Source organism: Crinia signifera, chromosome 9, assembly GCF_055691185.1.
Source record: "Crinia signifera chromosome 9, ASM5569118v1, whole genome shotgun sequence".
NCBI classification, from domain to species: Eukaryota; Metazoa; Chordata; class Amphibia; order Anura; family Myobatrachidae; genus Crinia; species Crinia signifera.
Genome location: NC_139225.1, coordinates 44,090,367 through 44,114,940, shown reverse-complemented (window position 1 = coordinate 44,114,940; position 24,574 = coordinate 44,090,367). Strand labels below are relative to the sequence as shown.

Sequence of the window (24,574 nt, the reverse complement as noted above, 5' to 3'; positions counted from 1 at the left end):
AAGCACCTCCATGGCCACACTGCAACTCAGCACAAATCAGTGTGTGCTGGGCAGAGAAGAAGAGCTTCAGCTGCTACTGTCACTTAAGGGGAGGAGGGGAGGAGGCCCAGGGCCCCCACTGGGCCCTTCCATCAGATTTTGGCCTGGGTAATTTGTACTCCCTACCCCTTTCTCTCGGCACCGCTGATAATACCACACAGTAATGCCCCTTACATATGACACACATTATTAATGTCCATATAAACATAATGCCCCTTACACATTATGCCAACCTTTATTACTGCTCTTCATACACATAATGCCCCTTACACATATGTTGCACATTATTAATGCCCTTATACACATGACACACATAATGCCTGTTAAACATGTCTCACATTAATAATGCGTTTATACATGACACACATAATGCCCCTTACACATATGCCAAACGCTATTGCACATCCAACCCACCCGCAGACAGCACTCGCACAGCCGCTAACACTGTGACCTCTGCTTGGATACAGATGTTTCCTCATACATCTTGCCTCAATAGGCCATGCAGCTCCTGGCCAGTTCTGATAACGTTGGGTGCCTTTTTTGCTGAAAATTTGTATTATTTGCATTGTTATGACCAGCACACACAAGGAGCTTCCAATGATTAAAATAATATGCGGCATGTCTATATTCTGTGTGCGACTGTGGCTCTACCTGCATACAGAATATACTATGTTACAGTGATTTACATGAATACACTATTTCATATGCAGATACAGGCTCACACACAGAATATAGGCATGCTGCATATCATTTTAATCAGCAGAAGCTGCTGATGCCCCTAGGTATTCCAAATGCCCTAGGCAATTGCCTAGTTTGCCTATACCTAAGGCCGGCTCTGCCTGTGTGACATCACATACACAGCCACTACCACCCCAAACATGGCAGGGCTGCGCAGCTAGGCTGCACAGCCATGGGGAAGATGGTATTGGGCGAGTGCTTCACTGTGCAGCTAAGCACTCACACTATAGTAATCTGCCTCAAACAAGTGCCAGGAGTTGTAGTTTAGCCACCGGGAGGGGCATGGTTATTGGAGGGCTATGGCCACACCCTGTGAAAAAATATAGTTTGTGCGGGCAGCTGGCAGAACAGGTGGGAGGGAGGGAGGTATCCCGCACGCCCAATAGGATGCTAAACATGCAGTTTGCAGTGCCCGCTTACACCAAGCGCATAAAAATGTATACACATGCAGTCAAACACGCAGGGGAGCGATCTGATCAGAATAGGGGCCATAATATGTATAATATATAATATGTATAATAGCTACGGTCACATTCCCACCAGCAATGATTTCCAGATACTGCTAAATGCTTCTTTTATGATCAAGGTCATGCTAGTTACTGCGAAGGGCAGCAGTACAGGCAGATGTATCCTTATCATTGTGCAGGAATGTGCTATAGATTGGCATATAGGGCCTGATTCAGACTGCCCCGCCAGGCACATGTACCCCCCCTCCTCCCCCCAGCTGAAACCATGCTATACCATGCAAGCGGATTTTACGCTTACACATCCACTCACATTCGGCCGCACGGAGGAAAAATCATTTGATGGTCACTCACCATCGAATTATTTTTTCACCCTTTGGTATGAAAGTAAGTCTATACTTACTTTTCAGATGCCCGTTTTCCCTCAAAACAGGGGGCGGGCACTGATGTAATGTGACGTCAGCTGCCCGTCCCGAGTAGACAGGAGCACCCCTGTGTTTTCAGGTGTCTGTCCAGCGCTTCTGTGGGAGTGCCTACCGTTTTTGTGGGCACGCCCGTAAAACACTAGGTGCCAGCCCCCCTGCCTGTCCATCATGTAGCAAATGCCCCAGCAAGTGTATAACTCACTATGGGCGGGATTCTCTAAAATCCGCAGCCCTCTTCGCCGGCCACCGCATTTCTAATGACCGCATATTCTCTAAAATATGCGGTCATTAACGCAAGGGACAGCTCTTGCGGTAAGAGCTGTCCCTTGCGATGCGGCGCCGTTGCTGGACTTCCGGGTCTATGACCCGACAGTCCGTCTGCGCATGCGCAGACTGACGCGCCGGCCCCCGGGCATGCTGGGAGGGATCCGTGACGGATCCCTCACACACCGCTGCGGTAAGAAGCCCATAGGCTTCTGCAGGGAACCACCAGCTTTTGCTGGCGATTCCCTCCGCAGCGGTGACACTGCGGAGGGAGGTTAGAGAATACAGAAATGCGGTAAAAACCCCGATAACGGGGTTTTTACCGCATTTCTGTAATAGAGAATCTCGCCCCAAAGGCGTTCACTCCGGGGGTTTGCGCATGACAGACCCCTAAATCGGAGACAGGGCCGAATTTGGACCTATTTGAACAAGTCTGATATGGTCCCATAGTCCCTTTATCCCCGGCCACTAACTTTGGATGGCTGGATAAAGACAGGGTATGAGCCCTTAACTTTCTGGTCAGTGGTGAGGTGACCAATTAAACATTGTTGATTATATAGAGCAGAGAGGTTTCCCTCCCTGTCCACACTCGGCCACTGCTGCCTCTGCGTTTATTTCCGTCCTGCCTTGAACGCATACGCATCAGCAAGACGCAGGTGCGCTGCGCATAAGAGGATGCTTCTGATATCGATACTGCTGGACGCCAGGATACAACGCAGCAGCAGAGTCCAGACAGTAGAAACTGGAGAGGAGCATCTTAACCCTTGCACCACTGGAAGAATGAGTCCATACCACAAGTGTCTCTGCACCAGCAAATGACACTGTTGCTTTTTATAGTGGCCAGACCTCCCCTTTTAAGGAAGGACATCGTTTACGACTAGAGGTAATGTGGGGAATACATGTCCACGAGCTTCCTGCATGTCACAGTTTGCGTGTTTGTTTATGATGATGATAGAGTTTGATCATTTTTGATGATTTTGCAAGCAAGGCAAAATAAATACCAATCTTGTGAACAGTCGTCCAAAGTGAAAGTCACCAAGATGAAAAACATAACAAAAAATAAACATACATACATACATACACACACACACACACACACACACACACAAAGGCTACATACATAGCCTTTGAACAGATAATCTTATTTGTCTGAAGGTCATTCTAACATACCCTGTACCACTGTGCAATAACATTACAGCTACAGTAGTCCAGTGTTTGTTTTAAAGCTTCTCCCAGTGCTAGGTTGTTATTGCTGCCAGTGACAGAGGAAAGATAAGTGTACAGTGCAATGTATCAATTAGTAGTTACTGCCACATAATTGTTATATGACCAGAAGTTTTTATTGGATCTAGGGGCCTTATTCTAGTTCACTCTTAGAGGAAAATTCCTTCTTAGATGGACAAAACCATGTGCACTGCAGGGGGGCAGATGTATCATGTGCAGAGAGAATTAGATTTGGGTGGGCTTTTACTTCAAAGCGAGATCTAGATTGCAGTATTTACCCTGCACAGAAACAAAATAACTCACTCATATCAAATTCTCTCTGCACATGTTACATCTGCCCCACCTGCAGTGCACATGGTTTTGTCCATTTGAAAAGAAATTTGCCTTTGTGAGTGAACCAGAATAAGGGTCCTAGTTTGAAGAGTTGCGCAGGATCACTATACAAAAGCTGTATTGACTTTGTTACACAAAAATGTAATTTACTACACTAGCTGCAATATTTAATCCTTCTGTATAGCTGAGTGTAACTTCCATGAACGTCTATGTGTCTCTGAGCTTATGAGCCACATGATACGTTACTGGCATTGCCTTAGTAGCTATTACGCTAGGAAATCTAAATGTGCTTTAATTGTCAGTATACCCACAACGCATGCGGCTGGAGGCTAAACTTGGTTTGAACTTGTTCTTGAACTTTGGCCTATTTGTTTTTGTACTTGAAAGAACATCTGAAAATTACATCTGAAAATTCTTAAATATATGTATGGGACAGATACACCCCAACAAATAGTCCTTTAATATAAAAATAACTGTTTTTAACCCATTTATAAGGCAGTACTGTCTATGCAGCCACCACGGCACATCTTCAGAGTCTTCAGAAGGTGTTCGGAAAGACTTTGCTGACTAGTTGTCTTAGCATAGAAGGGAGAGGAGACTGGAGTAAGGGTAAAGGTCAGGGCAGGATAGCTGCTTAAATATAGACTGAAGACACTGCCAATGATTTGGGTAAGCAAGCTACTTAAGGCAGACCCCCTACATGAGGGCATACTCTAAAGCAGTGTTTCCCAAATTCACCACACAAGGAACCCTAGCAGGTCATGTTTTCCAGGTAGGTTGTGTATCGCCAAGTGTCACATTCTAAAAATCCAGAGGCGACCTGGAAAACATGTTAGGGGTCCTTGAGGACTGATGGCCAGATTTATTAAGCTCGGTGAAGTGATCAAGTGTTTTTATCACCGTCCAATCAGCTCCTAACTGGGAAGTTACAGACTTGGTTTGAAAAATGACAGGTAGGAGCTGATTGGCCGGTGATAAAAACCAGGCACTTTATCACTTCACGAGCTTAATAAATGTACCCCTGAGTCTGGCCACTGCTGCTAGTCCAAAGAATGGACTGTGTACATAGATTTGCTAAAGATCGGACCATCTATGATGTACTTATTTCAGATCCTGTGACTTTACACATGCTCACCTCCTCCATTCTTGTAACACAGGTAGGGGAATCTCCACACGTTTCCGAGTCCAACAGCAAAGCCCACACAAGACATTATAAAATCCATCTGTCGAGTCCACGTGTCTCTCTCGGGAATGGCATTCCTGGTCTTTGGGGGGAAGACGATGCCACCCTTGATCGATCCATTATGAGACAGGTCAGTAAGATGTCCATTCCCGCTGGGGATGAGTTGTCCATTTTTCTCCTCCAGGTTTACTTTGTAGCTGCCATTCTCCAAGGACATGCTCCTCTTATCCATCCTCAGCCCAACGTCCGGCTCTTTAACCCTCACTCAAATGGGACCAACACACCCACCCCGGTTCCTTGCTCCTCGCTCCCCTGACTATAGAACCTACCTCTGGCCCTGGCAACCCCCCACCCCCACCCCCTTGTAATAAATAATACTATATATAAAAAAAACAGTACTAGAAATGAAAATAGAAAAATCAAGCAATTTGGCAATTGAGATTTGTGTGTGGAGGGGAAAAAAAAACCCCAAAAAGGATAGAAAATATAAGGGGAGAGCTGGGGAGAAAGTCAGAAACCGTCCACAAAGCACTTAAAGGTAAGCCGGAAGAATCTCATGGGGTTACAGCGGTGGCTGACGAAGAGTCAGGAAATTTGGAGGGGATCGGTGAGATGCACAAGCCCAACACAAGCCAGCAGAAACTGCAGTGTAATTCAGCCTGTAGTCAGCTCTTCCTCAGTTGTGCTGCAGAGATTTCTATAGCACACTCTCCTGCACCCTGAGGCTTAAAAGGAAAGGACTGGATGAAGTCACTGTGTTCTCCTCCCTTAATCCCTCCTCTCTCGCCTTCCCTCTCCTCCTCTGCCTTGTACCTTCTGCATCTGCTGCTGTGCCTCCTATCCTTGCTGCCCCTGTACAGCCAATCCCTCTGTCAATGTGTCTGGGTGCCTTTGCTGGGCTCCACTCCTCCCCTCCTGAGTCCTTACTGGTTCTTTCCTATTGAATCACATTGAGCCAGCTGGGTAAATCCCTTCTGCTGTCAGTGAGCACAGAGAGGACCTCACGTGGTTTCTATTTTGGGAAATTCATGTATGGAGTGGGATACACAAGAAGGTGGGAGGATGACAAACTGCATCACAGGGCAAGTACAGCCCAGCGAGTACCCTCCGGTAGCATCCTCTTAGAGTCTCCTTATGTACACTTGCATAGAGAAGGATACACTGTAGGTTTATATTAATTATATTTATATGTATTTACCACACTGCATAATGGCCCTTATTCTGTTCCACACGCAAAGCTGCGAATTTCAGCAATTAAACGCCGCCCGCCATCCGCACTACTGGCTGCCCCGCTTCATACGACGAATTTCCCTGCACGCATGCAAATTTATGTTTTGCATGTACATCCATTGCATGCGGGGACAAAATCATTCCATGGTCGCCGACCATTGAATGATTTTGCAAGCACTTGCAGACCTAAGACAACTCTGTGGTGTCAGGTCTGCGGGCGCCCTGTACGGGAAGCGGGCAGGCAACTGACATCCGCTGATATCATCTGCCCACCCCCCCCCCCCCACGTTACAGGCGCATTTACACGTGAACGCCTATGAAACGCTGGGCGTTCCCGTGGGCGCGACCCCTCACCACTGCCCCATGCCTCCCGCCCACACTTCTAGGTGGAAACCCGATTGCGAACAAGCAGTTTGCCAAGCCTGCTCACACCAAGCGTCTGACCATGCTATGCGCATGCGCAGACGCCAAACATCGCTCCCCCATGCCAGCGCAAATAAAATCTGAATAACCCCATATAACCCATCCCCACTGAGCTCTTTCAGGCATTGTGCTAACGAATGATGTTTGATTTGTATCTGTCATTGTGTCCATATGATAAATAGTGTACAATAGGATTTATTTATTATGACAGGATGTTGCTATGGGCAACCAATCAGAATCTACTTATTCATTTAGCACCTTCTAGAAGATAATAGAATCTGATTAGTTGCCAACATCCCATCTTCAATAGAATCTCCCATCTTAGTAAACGCTTTAAGTAAAGACTTTGATTGATTTTTCTTTTTGAATCTAAACTTGTTATTGCTGGTAACTCAATTATATAAGATAAATATATTTTGTTTGCTAAAGGATATTAAACACCTCCAGCATTAGAGGAACTGCTTTTTTAAAATCTTGTTTAATCAGTAGAATACACAGTCCGGTATGTATATGTGTGTGTGTATGTATGTGTGTTTATGTATGTGTGTGTATATATATATATATATATATATATATATATATATATATATATATATATATATATATATATATATATATATATATATATTACACACAGTATACTGTATACACAAATAAACCATTACAAGGCAGCTTCACTGATTATGACAGGTATTTTTAACCCTTTGAGTGCCAACATCTCTGCGAGAGATGTTCAAAATATCCACTAAAATTGCCAGCATCACTCACATTTGTTATAGAAATTCAAATAAAAAATGTTGTGTATAAAGATTATATTCCCTATATAAGGTAACATTACAGGTCATTGTGATGAATAAAAATGTTTGCTTGGCAAGTTTTACACCCATTTTGACAAATTCACTTTGGACTCAAAGGGTTAATCAAAAACCATTTGGAGACCTGTAAGACTGTTATCCAAATAGCGAATGAAAAAACCTGATTGTCGCCCCACAGTTGCCATAATAAAATAGACATGTTACAGTTTTAGCTTTTGTGTTATTGCCACATAGTGGCCCATGTAGCATTTGGAGCTGTGGGTTCTGTCTGCATGCGGTTTCTCTGACTCCACCAGAGGGCACTTGCTCACAAACAACCACGTCCGTCACAGCTTTACTGAAACAATTGTAAAACCATCTTGAAGACTGCTGCCTCAGTCCAGACCAGAGCTCTATCTGTGTAGAGTTTGAGTGGGTTTCCATTGGGTACTCCTGTTTCGTTTCAGGGTAACGATCTTCATATACCTTAGTGTGACTTTATGTGATTTTGAATGTAGAGTGTAAGCTCCACAGGCGTAGGGAGTCATGTCATTGATGAAGTAATGGGTGAGATTTAATAGAATGAGAGATTCAGAGATTTGGTAATAAATCTCCCGTTTTTAAAAGCGGCAATCTTTTACACTTCAAAATCAAACTAGGTTTGCAGTGTAAATGATTGGCACTTTAATAAAAAATCTCTCACTTTCTGAATCTCTCATCATATTAAATCTCACCCATTATCTATAAAACCCTTTGCGGTATGAAAGTAAATAAATAAAAATAATTGAATAAAACAAAGAGGCAATTGTGCACACAACAGCAATGCCCCTGATTCAGGCCCTGGAGGCATACATCCTTCTATCTGCCCTGATATACCCCATTCACACCAGCCTAAATTCCCGGGTTGAGTCCGGGAACAACCCGGTACTAGCGCTGGTGTGAAAGGTTCCCGGGACAAAATCCCGGGCAAATTTCCACCCGGCTAGGTACCAGGGTTGTTCCCGGGTTCGGTACCAGGGTTGTTCCCGGGTTCAACCCGGGGACCTGGCTGGTGTGAAAGGTACAGGTTATACTTACCCGGGTTGCCGTGTCCTCGGTGTGCTATCTGGACGGGAATCCACGCAGGCGGCGGGCGCAAATGACGGGACAGCCAGTGGATGATGATGACGCAGTTCTCCGGCGGCAGTGAGGACGCCGGAGAGCTGCGTCCTCTTCATCCGCAGCCTGTCCTGTCATTTGCGCCGCCGCCTGTGTGGATCCCTGGCCTGCACGGAGGACCAGCAACTGGGGTGAGTATTCTCGCCGCCTGCCCTCCGACTGCCCGCCTCCTTCCCGCCCCCTTCTCACACCAGAAAATGCAGGGACATTTCTGGTGTGAATGGGTCCAAACCCGGGAATGTCCCTGCTTGTCCCGGGAACTGAATTCCCGGGTTTGTCCCTGCATTTCTGGTGTGAATGGGGTATTACATAGAAACATAGAATTGACGGCAGATAAGAACTGTCCAGTCTGCCCATGTACATACACTTACTTACATGGGAAGAATAGGGACACGCGCAAGTACCCGAAAGGGGGCGTGACTTATGCAAATTAGGGTTGGAGTAATTATAAATAATAATAAGTGTTATTTATATAGCACTTTTCTACCAATAGGATTTAAAGTGCTTTAAATTTGCCTTTACAGGATAAAAAAGAGAACACGCTTAACAGTGAATATTAGAGAAATGCTTGAGAGAACAAGAAAGTCTTGAGTCTATTTTTGAAGGAATCCACAGTGGAGGCCTCTTGCACTGTGCGGGGATAAGTTGGAGCCACAAAGCTGAAATCTCAACCCCCCCAGAAGGGTTTAGGGCAGATTCTTGGTACAGTTAATAGTCCATCCTCTGCAGATCGCCAAGCTGCTTCAAGTACTTTGGGCTCTGGTCATGAAGGGCTTTGAAAGTCAGTAAGCCAATCTTAAAAACAATCCCCCATCTTACAGGAAAGCCAGTGAAGTAAGCAGAGAATGGGTGCAATGTGGCTGGAGCAGGGATGGTTAGGTAATAGCCTGGCAGCTGCTTTTTGACCATGTGCAAGCTGTGCAATTCTTACCCGGGGGAAACGGACCCAAGCACGGGGAGAAAATACAAACTCCACACAGTTGAACCCATTACCTCAATTCCATGAGGCAGTAATTCTAGCCACTACAACATTTTTTCTACTTGTTGTGCATCCCTTGTCAATTAAGAAAGTGTTTTCATCAACATAGAACATCTTATATAGCGTTGTTGTTGTTGTATATGATGAACCACACACATGGGACGTGCAACTGATCACTCATTTAAACCCTGGAAACTTTATATAAATGCTCTTGTATGTATGAGTAACCTCTTTCTTGTCCACAGAATGCTTGTACCCCTGCTAGGCCAACCACTATATAATATTGGGCAATCCATATGGGCTTCACTTGGAGGCTTCTGTCTGCTAGGCACCCTGCTGGATCTTTAAAGCATTAGCAACTATACCCCCCCCCCCCCACCCCCAACCCTCTTCGCAGTGATGGTCTTACCCAGTGCCTAAGAGTTTCACACAGGCGCAGGGGCGGATCCAGGAGAAAATGACAGGGGGGGGCACCATAATAGGAGAGGGTTTGAGATGGGAAGGGTGTTAGTGGTGCCAGTGTACATGCCAAGGGAGCAGCGAGATAGAGGAGAGCAGAGAGAGGGCGAGAATGGCATTAAAAATAGGCCCTGGCGTTTAAAATACACAGGCCCACCTTGGCAAAAAAAGTGAAGGATGTAGTTGTGCGTGCGCCACTCAAAAGTGGGCGTGTCCCTGAGTGTAGTGTACCACACCATATGCAACATTATGCAACAAATACTAGACCCCATTATACTTGCCCCTTACACATGATGCCAAATGGAATGAGCCAAAATTTACATAATGCCACATGGATTGTGCCTAAATTCACATAATGCCTCACGGATTGAGCCAAAATTCACATAATGCCACATGGATTGAGCCAAAATTCACATAATGCCACATGGATTGTGCCAAAATTCACATAATGCCACACGGATTGAACCAAAATTCATATAATGTTACATGGATTGTGCCAAAATTCACATAATGCCACAGAGATTAAATCAAAATTCACAATATGCTTCATAAACAGGGACATTGCCTGCCAAAGGCGAGCATTAAAAATTTACACCATAATGCCCATTACTGTCAGGACTGCCATTTATGTCTTGTTTGGTTTGCGGTACCTCTGGTTACACAGAGGTGCTGCTGTTACTAGTACAAGGGTACTATTAAGAATCATATTCTGTCTTTTACAAGGGATAAGCTATTAAAACCTAGGTTGAACTCGATGGACACAAGTCTTTATTCAGCCTTATCTACTATGTAACTATGGGCCTTATTCTAGTTCACTCTTTCCGACAAAATACTTCTTAGATGGACAAAACCATGTGCACTGCAGGTGGGACAGATGTTACTTGTGCAGAGAGAATTAGATTTGGTTGGGGTTTTACTTCAAAGTGAAATCTATAGTGCAGTGTAAAAATAAAGCAGTCAGTATTTTCCCTGCACAGAAACCAAATAACTCACCAAATCTAATTCTATCTGCACCTGTTACATCTGCCCCCCTGCAGTGCACATGGTTTTGTCCAGGTAAGAAGGAATTTGCCTCTAAGAATGAACTAGAATAAGGCCCTATGTCAGGACTGCCATTTATGTCTTGTTTGGTCTGTGGTACCTCTGGTTACACAGAGGTGCTGCTGTTGTTATGTTCAGCTTGCAGTACCTCTGTGTGGCCAGAGGTGCTGCTGTCATTTCTTGGTCTGCAGTACCTATGGGTGGCCAGAGGTGCTGCTGTTGGGTTCTGCCTGCAGAACTGTGGTTTCTGAGAGCAGTTCCAGCTGGTGTAATCAGCTGGACTGGGCTGTTCTCAGAATGCCATTCCCAGCTGCAGCACATATTGATAATTGAGGGGCCTGTCTCTGTGTGCTGCGGCGATTGGTCTGTGCTGGTTTTAAAAAGCTGTATTTGCCCTGAGCTCAGGGCCAGTTATAGCTTTCTCACTCGTGTCTGTACTGCTGTAGCTTGCCTGTGACCTGTGAACCTGTTCCTGTTCGGGCTATTTCACGCGCTCTGGCTCCTGCTGGGTGGCGAAACCCTGTATGGCCAGGAAGCCGTGCCGCACACAGCAGTTTACAATGATAGGGATGGCCATGGCAGTCCCGTGTGTATGGACACAACTACTGTGTGCGGCACGGCATTTGGCTGTATAGCAAGTATACATATATAATATAATAGTCTTGCAGTCCACTGGGACTCCTAACAATTACATGTTAAGCCACACAGCATAATGTCCATTATGTATTATGCCAAACACCATAATGCCTATTAAAAATTATGCTACATAAGTGCTGCTTACCTACATGCTCATTGCCTGGGGTTCCATGTTTGTTGCCATGTGGGATTACATGCTCATTGCCAAGGGGGAATACATGCTTGCAGTAACTGGGGGACAGCCACCGCCAGGCAGAAGTGACAGCCAGGCTGAGAACGGGGGGCTGCCCAGCTGTATTCAGAGCACTGCCCGTCCCGGCTATTTGAAATAATACCCCTTTCACACCAGAAAATGCAGGGTATTACCAGGGAATATTGTCCCAGGGTCATGCAGGGACATTCCCGGGTTGGACCCTTTTACACCAGCCTAGTCCCTGCATTTTCTGGTGTGAGGGGGAGAGAAAACCACCCCCTCCCCTCCCTTTAACTGGCTATCTCGTTTGACCGGCCATATCTTTTGGAACCAACTGACCCATTTACAAGAGACCAGTATCCTATTGAAGAACTTTTAAGTGGGCTTCAAATGATTTTGGGGTGCTTGGTTCCAGAGTAATCTGCCCTCAAAGAACATGAACAGCCATGAAATTACATTTCAGAAATAAAAAACTCTGTTTACTCACAATATCTTCGGAACCAATTGACCCATATGGACCTGCCTGTGATGCCGCGGGGTGAAATGGCAGCCGTTGGAACCGGGTTGGGGTCAGAATTATCGCGTCCCATGTTATCCTATGGGGAAACGTTATAGCTTTGTCTGGCCTCTCTCATATTCCTTCACATATCTCTCCTTTTTCTGTCTCTCTCATTCTCTTTAACACCTTTTACTATCTCCTTTTATTTCTGCCACATACACAATTATATGTCTTATTTTATTCTGCTGCTCATACATACAAATATAAATCATATACTGCCTCACGTACATCCATTGCCTTTATCATACATATACACACCCTTTTGCATACACGCACCACCTCTCACATATACATAGATCACCTCTACCATGATTACATACCACGCCGCTTGCATGCATAGACACTCCATCTCTAACATATATACATACACCACTGCTGACATATATATATATATATATATATATATATCCAGACAGGCGGCCGGCACATCCACGGCTCCAAGGCTCTAAACAATGCACTGGGTGCCTTCACCAATGATAGTGTAGCAAAGCAGGGGAGTGCGGCACTCGCAGTTTAATAACGTACACCAAACCAATAGTAAGTTAGCAATTACTATTGGTTTGGTGTACGTTATTAAACTGTGAGTGACGCACTCCCCTGCTTTGCTATATATATATATATATATAAACATACACACCGCCTCTCACATACATACACACCAGCTACATATAAGGTATACACACATACACTGCCTCCTTCATACATATATCTGTACATACACTGCCTCACTGCCATACATACATGCATGCATACAATGTCTCTTTCTCATATTCATATATATATATATATATATATGTGTGTGTGTATGTATATATCTATATCTATCTATATCATACAAGACAAGTGTCTTGAAAAAGTTCCCGTCCTTAGAGGGTACGAAACGCGTTGATGCATTACCTACTCCAGACGTGTCTCCAAGGTCCCGCCTTCAGCCTCAGTCTCCAGCCGCACAGCTGATCCTAACTGCCTGCCGCAAACTTGACATCGGCTTTCCACGCGGCCACCGGCTTACTCCCGCTTCAGCGGCCGCACCACCAGCTCTGACGAGCGCAAGCAGGACACGCTGCCACTCTGCTAGTCCCCCGGATCACCATATTGGGGACGCCGGCTGCTAGCGCTATCGAGCGCCAACATCACTGCTTTCATTTCTACAATTTTACCCGGCTGCCTGTCCCTGCCACTTGGAGGGACACTCACTTGGGGGTCGAGCTAAACAAACACCTATTTGGCTCCCCGCTGCCGTCAATCTATTTGGGTGAGAGAAATTCTTAATTTACCCTATTATAACCACACGAACTGCCTTACTACCTAGTGCATGTCTGCTTACATGCTAAATTGGCATTACTAATTTATGACTGCAGGATACCCCGTTCTATTTAATTCTTTGAATTGAGCAATCCCAATTACTGGGAATTTTCCATATTTCACCTTGGAGACACCCTTTACTATTCAGGATTTAACCCTATATGTTTTTATATTTATGTTTTAGTGTTACTATGTATGTATATGTGTTTATCTCTTTTTTACATTTATAAAATAATATAATTTACAAGCGTGTCCAGTGTCATTTCTTTCTGGCAATACCTAAACTAGACTTGGAGTTCATATTATATATACCCAGCAGCGCAATTGTGTTGAAACCCCCCCCCAATATTCTGTCTATTCTTATGAGCTTGGCAGCAGCTGGGGAATTGTTTAACAGGTGCACAATATATAGCACCTTCATTATTAATACTAGTGTACATATATTGTTTTATTGGAGCGCCAGGGAAGTGAATTGGTGGATGCCATTTGGTATCTTTTCTAATTCACAACCTTTGTCTTTTTGCTAATATATATATATATATATATATATATATATATATATATATATATATATATATTTTTTTTTTTTCAGCAAACTCCAGCAGGAACTGAGGCCCTTATTCTAGTTCACTCTTTCTGACAAAATATTTCTTAGATGGACAAAACCATGTGCACTGCAGGTGAGGCAGGTGTAAAACCCCACCCAAATCTAATCATGTGCCTCACCTGCAGTGCACATGGTTTTGTCCATCTAAGAAAGAGTGAACTAGAATAAGGGCCTCAGTTCCTGCTGGAGCCTGCTGAAAAAAAGCCGTGTGTGTGTGTGTATATGTGTGTGTATATATATATATATATATATATATACACATACATACATACGCTATATAAGAAACTATAAATAAATAAATGCAATTTGTATGCTATGCAAATCCCTAGTGACTAAGGTGTTACATATTGATGGTAGGTAATGATCTGCAGGCTATAGACAAAAGTTACAGGTAACCCTGCTGGGATGAGCACATTAATCATACAGGTCTATGGTACTAAGTGAGTTACACAGTAATGATGCTGCAGATGGGAATTACATGCTGCAGTGCTCCCAATGCGATGTGACATTTTCACTGGTGTCCAGCAGCTAGCTTGCATACACAGGGATGTTCTGCACCAATGACAAAGGCATACAGATGTTTCCACAGCAATGGAAATGATACAAGAAAGATCACATCCACAAATAATGAAAGTCTTGTTTAACCGATACATTACCAGCCAGCACGGCTGCAATGTCTGGCTGGGGTTCTGCTGCATTTTTAGTTGACCTTATGGCCGTGGTTCCCAAACTGTGTGCCGTGGCACCCTGGTGTGCCTTGGGGGACTTGCAGGGGTGCCTTGGGTTGGTGCTCCAGGACCAATTCAAGTTATTTACATCTAATATAGTAGTCAAATTGGGGAAAAACAGCATTGAATCCTGTCCATTACCACATAACTGAGCCTAAGGATAAGTTATAAACACAATTTTTTTAACTTTCTCAATGAAGAGCCTTTAGCCTAAGGGTGCCACTAAAAACAAAATTCTGGTACTTTGGGGTTCCGTGATTCAAAAAGTTTGGGAACCCCTGCCTTATTGTGATGTCACTCAGAAACTGTAGCAAGGTTTGTGTCATGTTATGTACAATACTAGATCCTCCAACAGGCCTAAAATTCTCATGGACATGGGTGTTATCAGTGGTGGCTCCTACCTCTTTGAAGGAGGGGGTTTGCCACTGGCCGCACTACCAGCACCCCCAACTCTGCAGCTCACTGCCGTTGCTCCCATTCTTCCCAGCGACTGTACAATGCAGATGACATGGGTACTGCACATGCACATACCCCTGGCTTCTATAGGCTGCATTGTCTGCAGCCCATTGAAGCCAATTTGGGCTGCACGGCAAGGAAGAGTGGTTTCTTACAGAATGCCAACTCTATAGCAGCCCGGACTGGCAGACCCGGAGGGAGGGAACACCTCCCAATGGAACTGCCTTACTGTGGGTGACTGCCTGGCAGGTCGGACTTGACACTGCCAGTCACAGTGAAGCCAGTGCAGACTCACGGATTACTAGCTTCACTAATACTCCTTTCACACGGCAAAAATACAGTGTGCGGTGTAAAAGGGCCATGTTGAATATTCCGGGTTCAGCAACCCGGCAATCTGATCGGGGATATAAGCAGTGTTATTCCCGAGTCAGAGTTGCTGGGCAGTCTGAACGGGTAATCCAAGTTGAGCAACCCAGGTACCATTCACTTCTATGGAGGAGGCAGCAGAGTCACCTCATGGCAGCTTCCTCCCCAAATGTGATAAGACACATGCCGGCCCTATGCAGCGCATAGGTAAAAACCACCTTGAGTGTAATCATAATAATGTGGGAAGTGCAGAGGCAGTGCATTCGTTAACGTTACTCAGTCTCTACAAGACACTGATGTTATACCGAGACACTCCCCCTGCCTCCCGCTGTCGTTATGCTATGACTCTTTTTTTTTTTCTCTCCTAGACACCGATTCCCCCCCTCTCATATATTTAGCCAGAACTGTCAGTCTGTGACTGTGTGTATAACGCTGGGCGGAGTCATGGGTGGAGTTATACACACAGTCACAGACTCCAGTCCTCACAAACACTATAGCTCAGCTGCTGCAGGGAACCGAAAAAGTTCCCCATCATGTGCACACATCCCCACAGCCCACACATATTATGCAGTCATGGGGAGGCACCAGCACAGCCGTGGGGTCCTCGCGGCAAAAAAGGGGCATGGTCTATGCAAATGAAGCGTGACACATGCAACGTATGTCCCCGCTGGGACACTCCACCCTTTTGTACACCGTGTCGCTGAATAGACGCTGTGCGGATGTGCACAGTGTCTATTCCTCATACTGGGGGGAATCCCAGCTGCCCCCCCTCCCCACACACGCTGCTCACAGCCTCACCATCCCTTTCAATCTTTAACTTAACTGGCACAGTGCCAATATGTGTGTGCAGGCTGGCAGAGGGATTTAGAGAGTGTCTCTCCCTCCCCGCACACGTGTCTGCTCTCGGCTGCGCCAGCCCCTGAATGTATGACAGGAGTCAGGCCGGCCTGGCCTGATGAAAGAGAGATGAAGAGGACACAAACAGGGTGCCTGCCACTGGACCAGAAGAAATGTGGGTCCCAGTGGCAGAGGGGTGAACAGAAGGGAGAAGCAACCTGCAGTGAGCCGAAAGCGGAGTCCCCATAGGATGCAATAGTTCATTGGTCCGGCATGTCCCCCAAAAGCTGCCTCCTTTTAAGCCCAGGTTAGTAACCACACACACACACACCCTAACTCTACCTATACACCCCCACCCCCCGCAAGCCTAAATCTATTTATACAGTACACCCCCACAAGCCTAACTACAGTGTATACACATCCCTTGCAAGCCTAACTATCTTGGAGAACACCCACCCCTACCACTGTACACTGTCACCCACCAGCAGTCACTCCATGTACCCCACTTCCCCAACCACACTACTAATGCACTCACCCTCACCATCCCAACACCCAAACCTGCTAACCCTTCTAGACCCCCACAACACTCTAGCTGCCCATAAACCTACCGCATTACCAACTCGCCCATCCGTCCCACACCACCACCGCCCCCACACCAATAAGCACCCACCCCCCACTCATACCACTACAATACTCATGCAACACCACCGCACCTGCCCCTCCAGCACTCACAGGAACCCTGCATCCACTTGCCCCTCCCACACCTACACTACACTCCCTACATCTACCTGCCAAAACACTGCACCTGCCCCTCCTGGCACAAATACACCAACACACGCCACACCTCCACCCCAAATTCCTTAACTCAAAGTATCCATGCACCCACCCATGGCAACACCATACCCGCCCATCCCCCACCTACACTGCCGACGTACCCATGCCTGACCCAAACACTACCCTTGCTACTACACCCACAGCACCACCCCAAATGCACTGCACTAAAACGGTGCATCACCACACCTAACCAACCCACACCACTCATATGGCCAACCACCCCACATACACTCCACCACACACAATATCCCCCCATCCGCCTTTTCACACCCATAGCACCCTTGCACCTAACCTTCACATCCCCACCACACCCCTACCTACACCAACATCACCCGCAGCACCCCCACATCCACCTGCAAAAATACTGCACCTGCCCCTCTCCATCCCGCAGTACCCACGCACCCATCTGTCTCCCAACCACACCACACACTTCCCACAGCACACCCGCAAATGCATGTTTCGCAACCGGTGCACCCATGCACCACAACCACACGGACCACCACCACATGTGTAACTCCACCACCCACACTGTCTCGTCCCTCACACTAGCCCACCCACACCACCCTCAAGCACCCCAGCCACACTTGCACACCTCTGCCACACGCCATACTACAACACACACCACCGCACCCACTCCTCCACCACGACCCACAGCACCCCGCCATCCACTTGCGCAAACACGACAACTGCGCCTCCCACACCACCCCTCCCCCACCAACACTACACCAGCCTTTCACACATCCACAACATGCCCAAACCCCTTCCCTAACCTACCCCAAAACCCCACAACCGCCCCTCCAACACTGGCGTCAACCACCCCCCACCCAACTACAGCACCCTCACCCCTGCACCTCACACACCCACATGCACCTCCACACTTGCAAAAACGCCCCTGCGAGGACACCACCCCCCCCCCTTTCAACACACGTAGCACTCCCACATTCACCTGCCAAAACACTGCACTTGCCCCTCTACATTCCACATTACCCCTGCAATCGGCCTCCCCAACACCACAGACGCCCATCGTCTGTAAGCACTGGTCATACCAACAAAATAACCTACACACTCTTCACAATCAAATGCCCTTTTCATCTTAAAAATGAAACCTCTAACTTTAGTACCACTACAGGTAATCCTCCATATAATACAACCCAGATTTCACCCACTAAAGGCATTCACATGTTAAGTGGGTGGAGCCCCTTACGACGATGTGAAGAGCGCCCATAGGGCACGATGAATCACCTAGTGTATATATATTTACTTCTCTCTTTTTTTTTCTCTCTTTTCCTCTCTCTCTCTCTCTCTCTCTCTCTCTCTCTCTCTCTCTCTCTCTCTCTCTCTCTCTCTCTGCTTTTGCTCCCCTCCTTTTTGGCTATACCCTGTTTTGGATCGTTACTCTCTGTATACATTCCCTTCCAAACTTTTGGCAGGGTTTACGTATCCAGTCCCTATTTATTCTTCCCTTCCCACTTTTTTTGTTTTCTCCCCCCTTTTCTCTTCTTTTCTCCCTTCCCTCTCCCCTTCTCTAGCGAGCCAGGAACACTGACTATTCTTTATTACTCTCTCTATCACTTCCTCTCCTTCTTCTCACCACCCCCTTCTTTAATATGCCTGACTATAGCGTCATTGAATGTCAGGGGTCTCAATACCCCCCAGAAACGGTCACAATTGTTCTGTACCATCAACAATTTGAAGGCGGATATAGTCCTTCTGCAAGAGACCCATTTTCGTACCCCTGGTCACATTACCTTGCAATCTAAGCGTTTCCCCATCGTGTTTTACTCCTCCAGCACTACCAAACACAATGGAGTAGCAATTTTAATTAACAATAAACTGCCCTTCACTCAAAGCTCTCAACACCGACTCAGACAGTTGCTATATTATTTTAACTGGCTTGATTGGACACATGGAGATCACGATAGCGAATATCTATGCCCCTAATGTAGGCCAACAATGCTTTTTTAAAACATTCTTTGGTACCCTTTATAAGCGTCGTAAGGGTCACTTGTTCTTAGGTGCAGACTTCAACTGTGTCCTTGACCTGGCTTTGGACAAATCTCCCCAGACCCGTCCCCGGACGTGCCCCCACTCTAAATCGCTCCAGAAACATATCTTGGAAGCTGGTATCTCTGTCACTTGGTGAGCTGAAAATCCCTCCATTCCGAACTAAGATCACTGAGGTTATAAGGGATTATTTTTCCTCAACATTCCTGATTCCGGGTGCTCCCCTCTTACTTGGGAAGCTCATAAATGCGTTCTCCGGGGACATGTTATTAGCTATGCCTCACATAGGAACAAAGAGCACAAACATCTCCTTCGTACCCTCACGGACCAGGCCCATCAGCTGGAATCGCTTCATAAGCGTACCTCTACTGACGACATATATAGGCAACTAGCTTCTGCAAAATCCGCAATTACAAGCAATACTATCAGAAAGGACTGAGCGATCTCTCCAATGGTTAAACCAACGTTTCTATGAAAAAAAGCAACAAGGCTGATACTCCTAGCCAATCGCCTGAGGGCACACAAGGCTCTCTCAGCAATACCGGTGCTCAGAGGTCCCTCTAGCTCCCTCCAATACAACCCTAAGGCAATAAACTCATGCCACTCCCCAGACCGCTCTCTCTTCAACACTCCCAGACTAGCTCTCATCCTGTGGTCTACCTCAAATTGACTCTTCAATCTCCATGACTCTTAACCTCCCCATAAAAGAGGAAGAGGTTTCCACCGCTCTCAAAACTCGGAAACCTTTTAAAGCCCCAGGACCAGATGGGCTCCCCTTTTCCTACTACAAAACCTTCCAAGCCTCTCTTGTACCACATCTTACGACCTCCTTCAACCATATCCTGGATGGCAGTTTCTTTCTTCCAGACACCACTCGGGCCAAGATTACGGTCATCCCAAAGCCTGGCAAAGACCCCCAACTGGTGACTAATTACCGCCCAATCTCCCTTCTCAACACAGATCTTAAGATGTTCGCCAAAATTTTGGCTAATCGGTTAAACCCCATTCTCCCCTCTCTTATCCACCCAGACCAGGTTGGCTTTTTCCCTAATCGCCAAGCTCTAGACAATACAAGACTCACAGTGAACCTGATTCATCATGCTACCCTCTCTCCTCCTGGCACTCAATGCTGAGAAGGCCTTTGATAGGGTTTTCTGGCCTTTTATGACTAACACCTTGCTCAGATTCGACTTTGAAGGCAAATTTCTCCAAGTGATTAAAGCTCTCTACTATAACCCATCAACTTCAGTTTTAGCAGGGGGCCTCCTCTCAGACTCTTTCCCTGTCTTCAATGGTACTCGACAGGGGTGCCCTCTTTCACCCCTGTTCTTTGCCTTGAGCATCGAACCCCTGGCCTGCAGGATACGAGCGAATCCAGACATCTCTGGAATTATCATAGGCAGTTCTACATACAAGCTATCGCTTTTTGCAGACGACATTCTCCTTACTCTCACCAACCCCACGATTTCACGGTACTTGTTTCCTAGAACGGCCACACCGATTTTTATCGGGTCGGAAAAATCTAGTTGATCGCATCGGATGCGACCGACGCGATGGACCCGATTTTTACATTGATTCAAATGTGAATAGGGTTCCTGGGAGCCTATTTTACATTGGATTCAATGTAAAATTGTCCCCAGACCCCAATTTTAACCCCCCTGATGGCTCAAATGCCCCCATTGTGAATGGCACCCCACGACTGACGCCAACCGGCGGTACGCGTTCTCCGACCTTTTCATACCCCTACTATCCACGTCGGCGTGGAGAATATAAAGTGTGGCGAGCGCAGTGAGCCACCGAAGCGTGGCGAGTGGACGCGCATAACTTCACAGGTATACGCGTCCCCTTGCGGGGCGCGCTGCGCTCACCGCGCTTCGGGCTCGGTGGCTCGCTGCGCTCGCCACACTTTATATTCTCAACTCCATGCCGACGTGGATAGAAGGGGTATGAAAAGGTCGGAGGACGTGTACCGACGCCCCTCGCGTACCGACGCCCCTCGCGTACCGACGCCCCTCGCGGGCTCGCTACGCTCGCCACGCTTCGGGTTTACGTTAATCGTGGGGTGCCGTTCACAATGGGGGGGGGCATTAATTATTAGCCATGACGGGGGCATATACAATGAGAAATGGCCCATATTGTTTGCTATGTAAAATGTTGTTAATCGCGTCCATTGCATCTTGTGCCATTATAATGGCAAGACATTGGTTCCCCCGGCACACTGAATAGTTTAAGCAACCAATCTTGAACACTACATGATAATAGAATTCAGAGATATTGGTTACATATACCTACGCAGGTGTATGATATGCCCCCAAGCCGCGTCAAGGCTTCTCTGTATATTGGGGGTCCCTAGCGCTAGGGACCCCCAATATACAGAGAAGCCTTGACACGGCTTGGGGGCATATAAGGTTTTGGACAGAAAGAAATGTCACTTCGTAGTGCACCAAATAGAGAGTCAAATTAAAATCTAACTTTTATTGTTTATCGGATAAAATAGTAGCGAAAATATAAAAGACACAAAACATAAATGACATACACAATTGTTAAAAAAGGAAACAAATTATCCTTACGACGTGGGGTCCCACACTCCCAAATTTCCAAATTCCCACTTGTATTAAGGTACGTGTTCTGTCTGGTTATATATCGCGGGCAGTGAGCATACAGAATAAATTACCCCATTAATGGGGAGAGGGTAAATACACCTTTGGGTAGGCTGTTAGGGCAAGTGAGCCAATTTTTAATGTTTCGATTATTTAATCGTGGCTCACGTGGTGGCTTAGAAAGTACAATTTCAAATGGTCAGTGTTCATATAGGGACAATGGTGACCGTCCCAATTCGATACTGATATGATGTTCTACACGTGATCAAATGAGCAATAATTGTGCTAGAGATGCCGATAATGGCTCAGTGTGTAGTGTTTCCACACTCGTTAGAGCGCGTCTATAGTACTGTGATTCGGCCAGATATACCGGTAATAGCCTTTCTACAATCCCTGGAGTGCAACGTATCTATATTATATTAGAGCAGTTGTCTCTCACTATAACAGGACTGGATAACACAGAATGATCGGTTGTACTTCAAGTGCCAACTAAGTAGTTTAGGATGAAATGCATCGCGCTTGTACCAATTAGTCTATTAATTAGGAATATAGTTGGAGTGGCGGTATTCTCTGAATATAATTTCATGTGACCAATGCTCGTTTTGTGGGGGCAATGGTAACCGCTCTAGGTCGACACTAATACGCTGTTCCTATATTATGTCATAGGTTAGTGTAGTTTATACCTTTAATCAACTCTGTTAGCAAAGAGTGAACAGTACTTATATGTAGAAGTACTGATGATTGCTTAGTGTGTAGTGTTCACACGATATCTCCCAGCTGGGATGGAGCTAAATAGCGAAAATGAATGAAGTATGTTCAATTTATACATCAGCCGGGTATATTGATATACAAAAGTATCATGTACCACCAGTAGTCAGTATGCATTGACAGGGTACAGCGTTATGATATTACCCCTTTACACAGCTTTTTAGCAGTTTAGAAAGTACTTCTAAATAAATGAATGGAGGTACTGATAATTGCCTGGTGTGTAGTGTTCACACAATATCTTTCAAATGAGGCAAAGTTGGGTGGCGATACTCAATGGGGTATACCCAGATCACACATCAGCTGAGTATGTTGGTATATCAAGGTATCATGTATCGGTAATTTTTATTACACATTGACAGGGTACAGCGTTATAGGTATAGTGTCCACAGTCCCTGGAGCACGGCGTGTGTGGTTAATTACAGGCCGTCTCACAATCAGCAGGACTATGAGATATTAAGACAAGACTAAATAATAATATTATATTGGTGGTGCTTATGATCGTGCGCCGACCGAATATATCAGTGACAGCGGTGATCTATACGCATCCACGAGGTACAGCGCTCTCAGCGTTTAATCTACAGTCCCTGGAGCGCGGCGTGTTTGATAGTTACACGCCGTCTCACAATGGACAGGACTGTGTGACCGTTATAAATCAAATGCCCTTCAGCCAACGGGCTGTGTGCTCGTGCGCCCGCTCAATGGTAAGATACCACAATTGTTTAAGCTAGACAGATCAAAATTTTGTACATTTCAATGGGGGTAGGGGAGTGGGGAGAGCCCACGAAGTGTACGGTCGGCGTACGCTTCGCTAGGGAGCTTCGTCAGGACCAACCTGGGTGGTTCCTGTGAGTTCCTTAAGTACCTGTGAGTTCATGAATATGGTAATTGCCAATGCGCTCATTGGTCATCCTGACTGTCAATCAGGAATTGTGTGTCGTATTGTGTGATATGTTCCGTTTGTTACTCGCAAAAGGAATCTCTGTTACAAAGTGACAGGGCGGTTTGTCATTGGAGATGTATATCTGTTGTGGAATGTGATAGTACAACTATGAGATACATCAATATAATTTAAGGGTTAATACTCATTTAAAACTCATTTAAGAAAAAAGGTCTGAAAAGGATATAGAGTTCAAAGCTGGACAGAATTTGCTCGGTACTTATCATATTGTTCACTGTTCCATGGTCTCCATGGATACCAAGGTTTAGTGGCGATAAGTTGCTAGAGAATATGTGAAGATATGCATGGTTACTGATTTAGGGAGAAATTGTTAATATGCGGATGTACCGCAATGATGACCCTATCAGTGGGCACACATGTAATGTGTGCGCATATTGATTTATCAAGAGAGGTAAAGTACTCACGCAACAGTTATTAATAGTATAGTATGACTATTGTTTCATAAAGACGCACGTAAGATGCGTACGCATATTTAATTTACAGGGAGAGATATGATGATTTTAGGATAGTCATCGTCAGCTACGATTTGTTGGTTCATCAGAGTGTATCTTGTCTCATGCATTACTCTCTACATGGAGTATGGATCCATAATGGCCAGAGGTGCAGTATTGGATTATGCAAAAGTTGATTAGTGACTATTATTCACTTGGTGGGATAGTGTGGAAACACTACACACTGAGCCATTATCGGCATCTCTAGCACAATTATTGCTCATTTGATCACGTGTAGAACATCATATCAGTATCGAATTGGGACGGTCACCATTGTCCCTATATGAACACTGACCATTTGAAATTGTACTTTCTAAGCCACCACGTGAGCCACGATTAAATAATCGAAACATAAAAAATTGGCTCACCTGCCCTAACAGCCTACCCAAAGGTGTATTTACCCTCTCCCCATTAATGGGGTAATTTATTCTGTATGCTCACTGCCCGCGATATATAACCAGACAGAACACGTACCTTA

General features: G+C 45.8%; 2 protein-coding genes across 2 annotated transcripts in view; one reads left to right on the top strand and one right to left on the bottom strand.

Annotated features, from left to right (window-relative positions):
- SLC6A8 (solute carrier family 6 member 8) overlaps positions 1-5,572 on the bottom strand; it is an 80,426-nt gene extending 74,854 nt beyond the window's left edge. The window contains exon 1 of the mRNA XM_083159017.1: positions 4,623-5,572. Within this exon, the coding sequence (XP_083015143.1) occupies positions 4,623-4,902 (280 nt within the window). The 5' untranslated portion in view covers positions 4,903-5,572. The remainder of the gene's footprint in view (positions 1-4,622) is intronic.
- The window catches only part of PNCK (pregnancy up-regulated nonubiquitous CaM kinase), a 165,454-nt gene continuing 145,544 nt past the window's right edge, over positions 4,665-24,574 (top strand). Inside the window, exon 1 of the mRNA XM_083159020.1 lies at positions 4,665-4,800. The gene's annotated coding sequence lies outside the window, so the exon portion shown is untranslated. The remainder of the gene's footprint in view (positions 4,801-24,574) is intronic.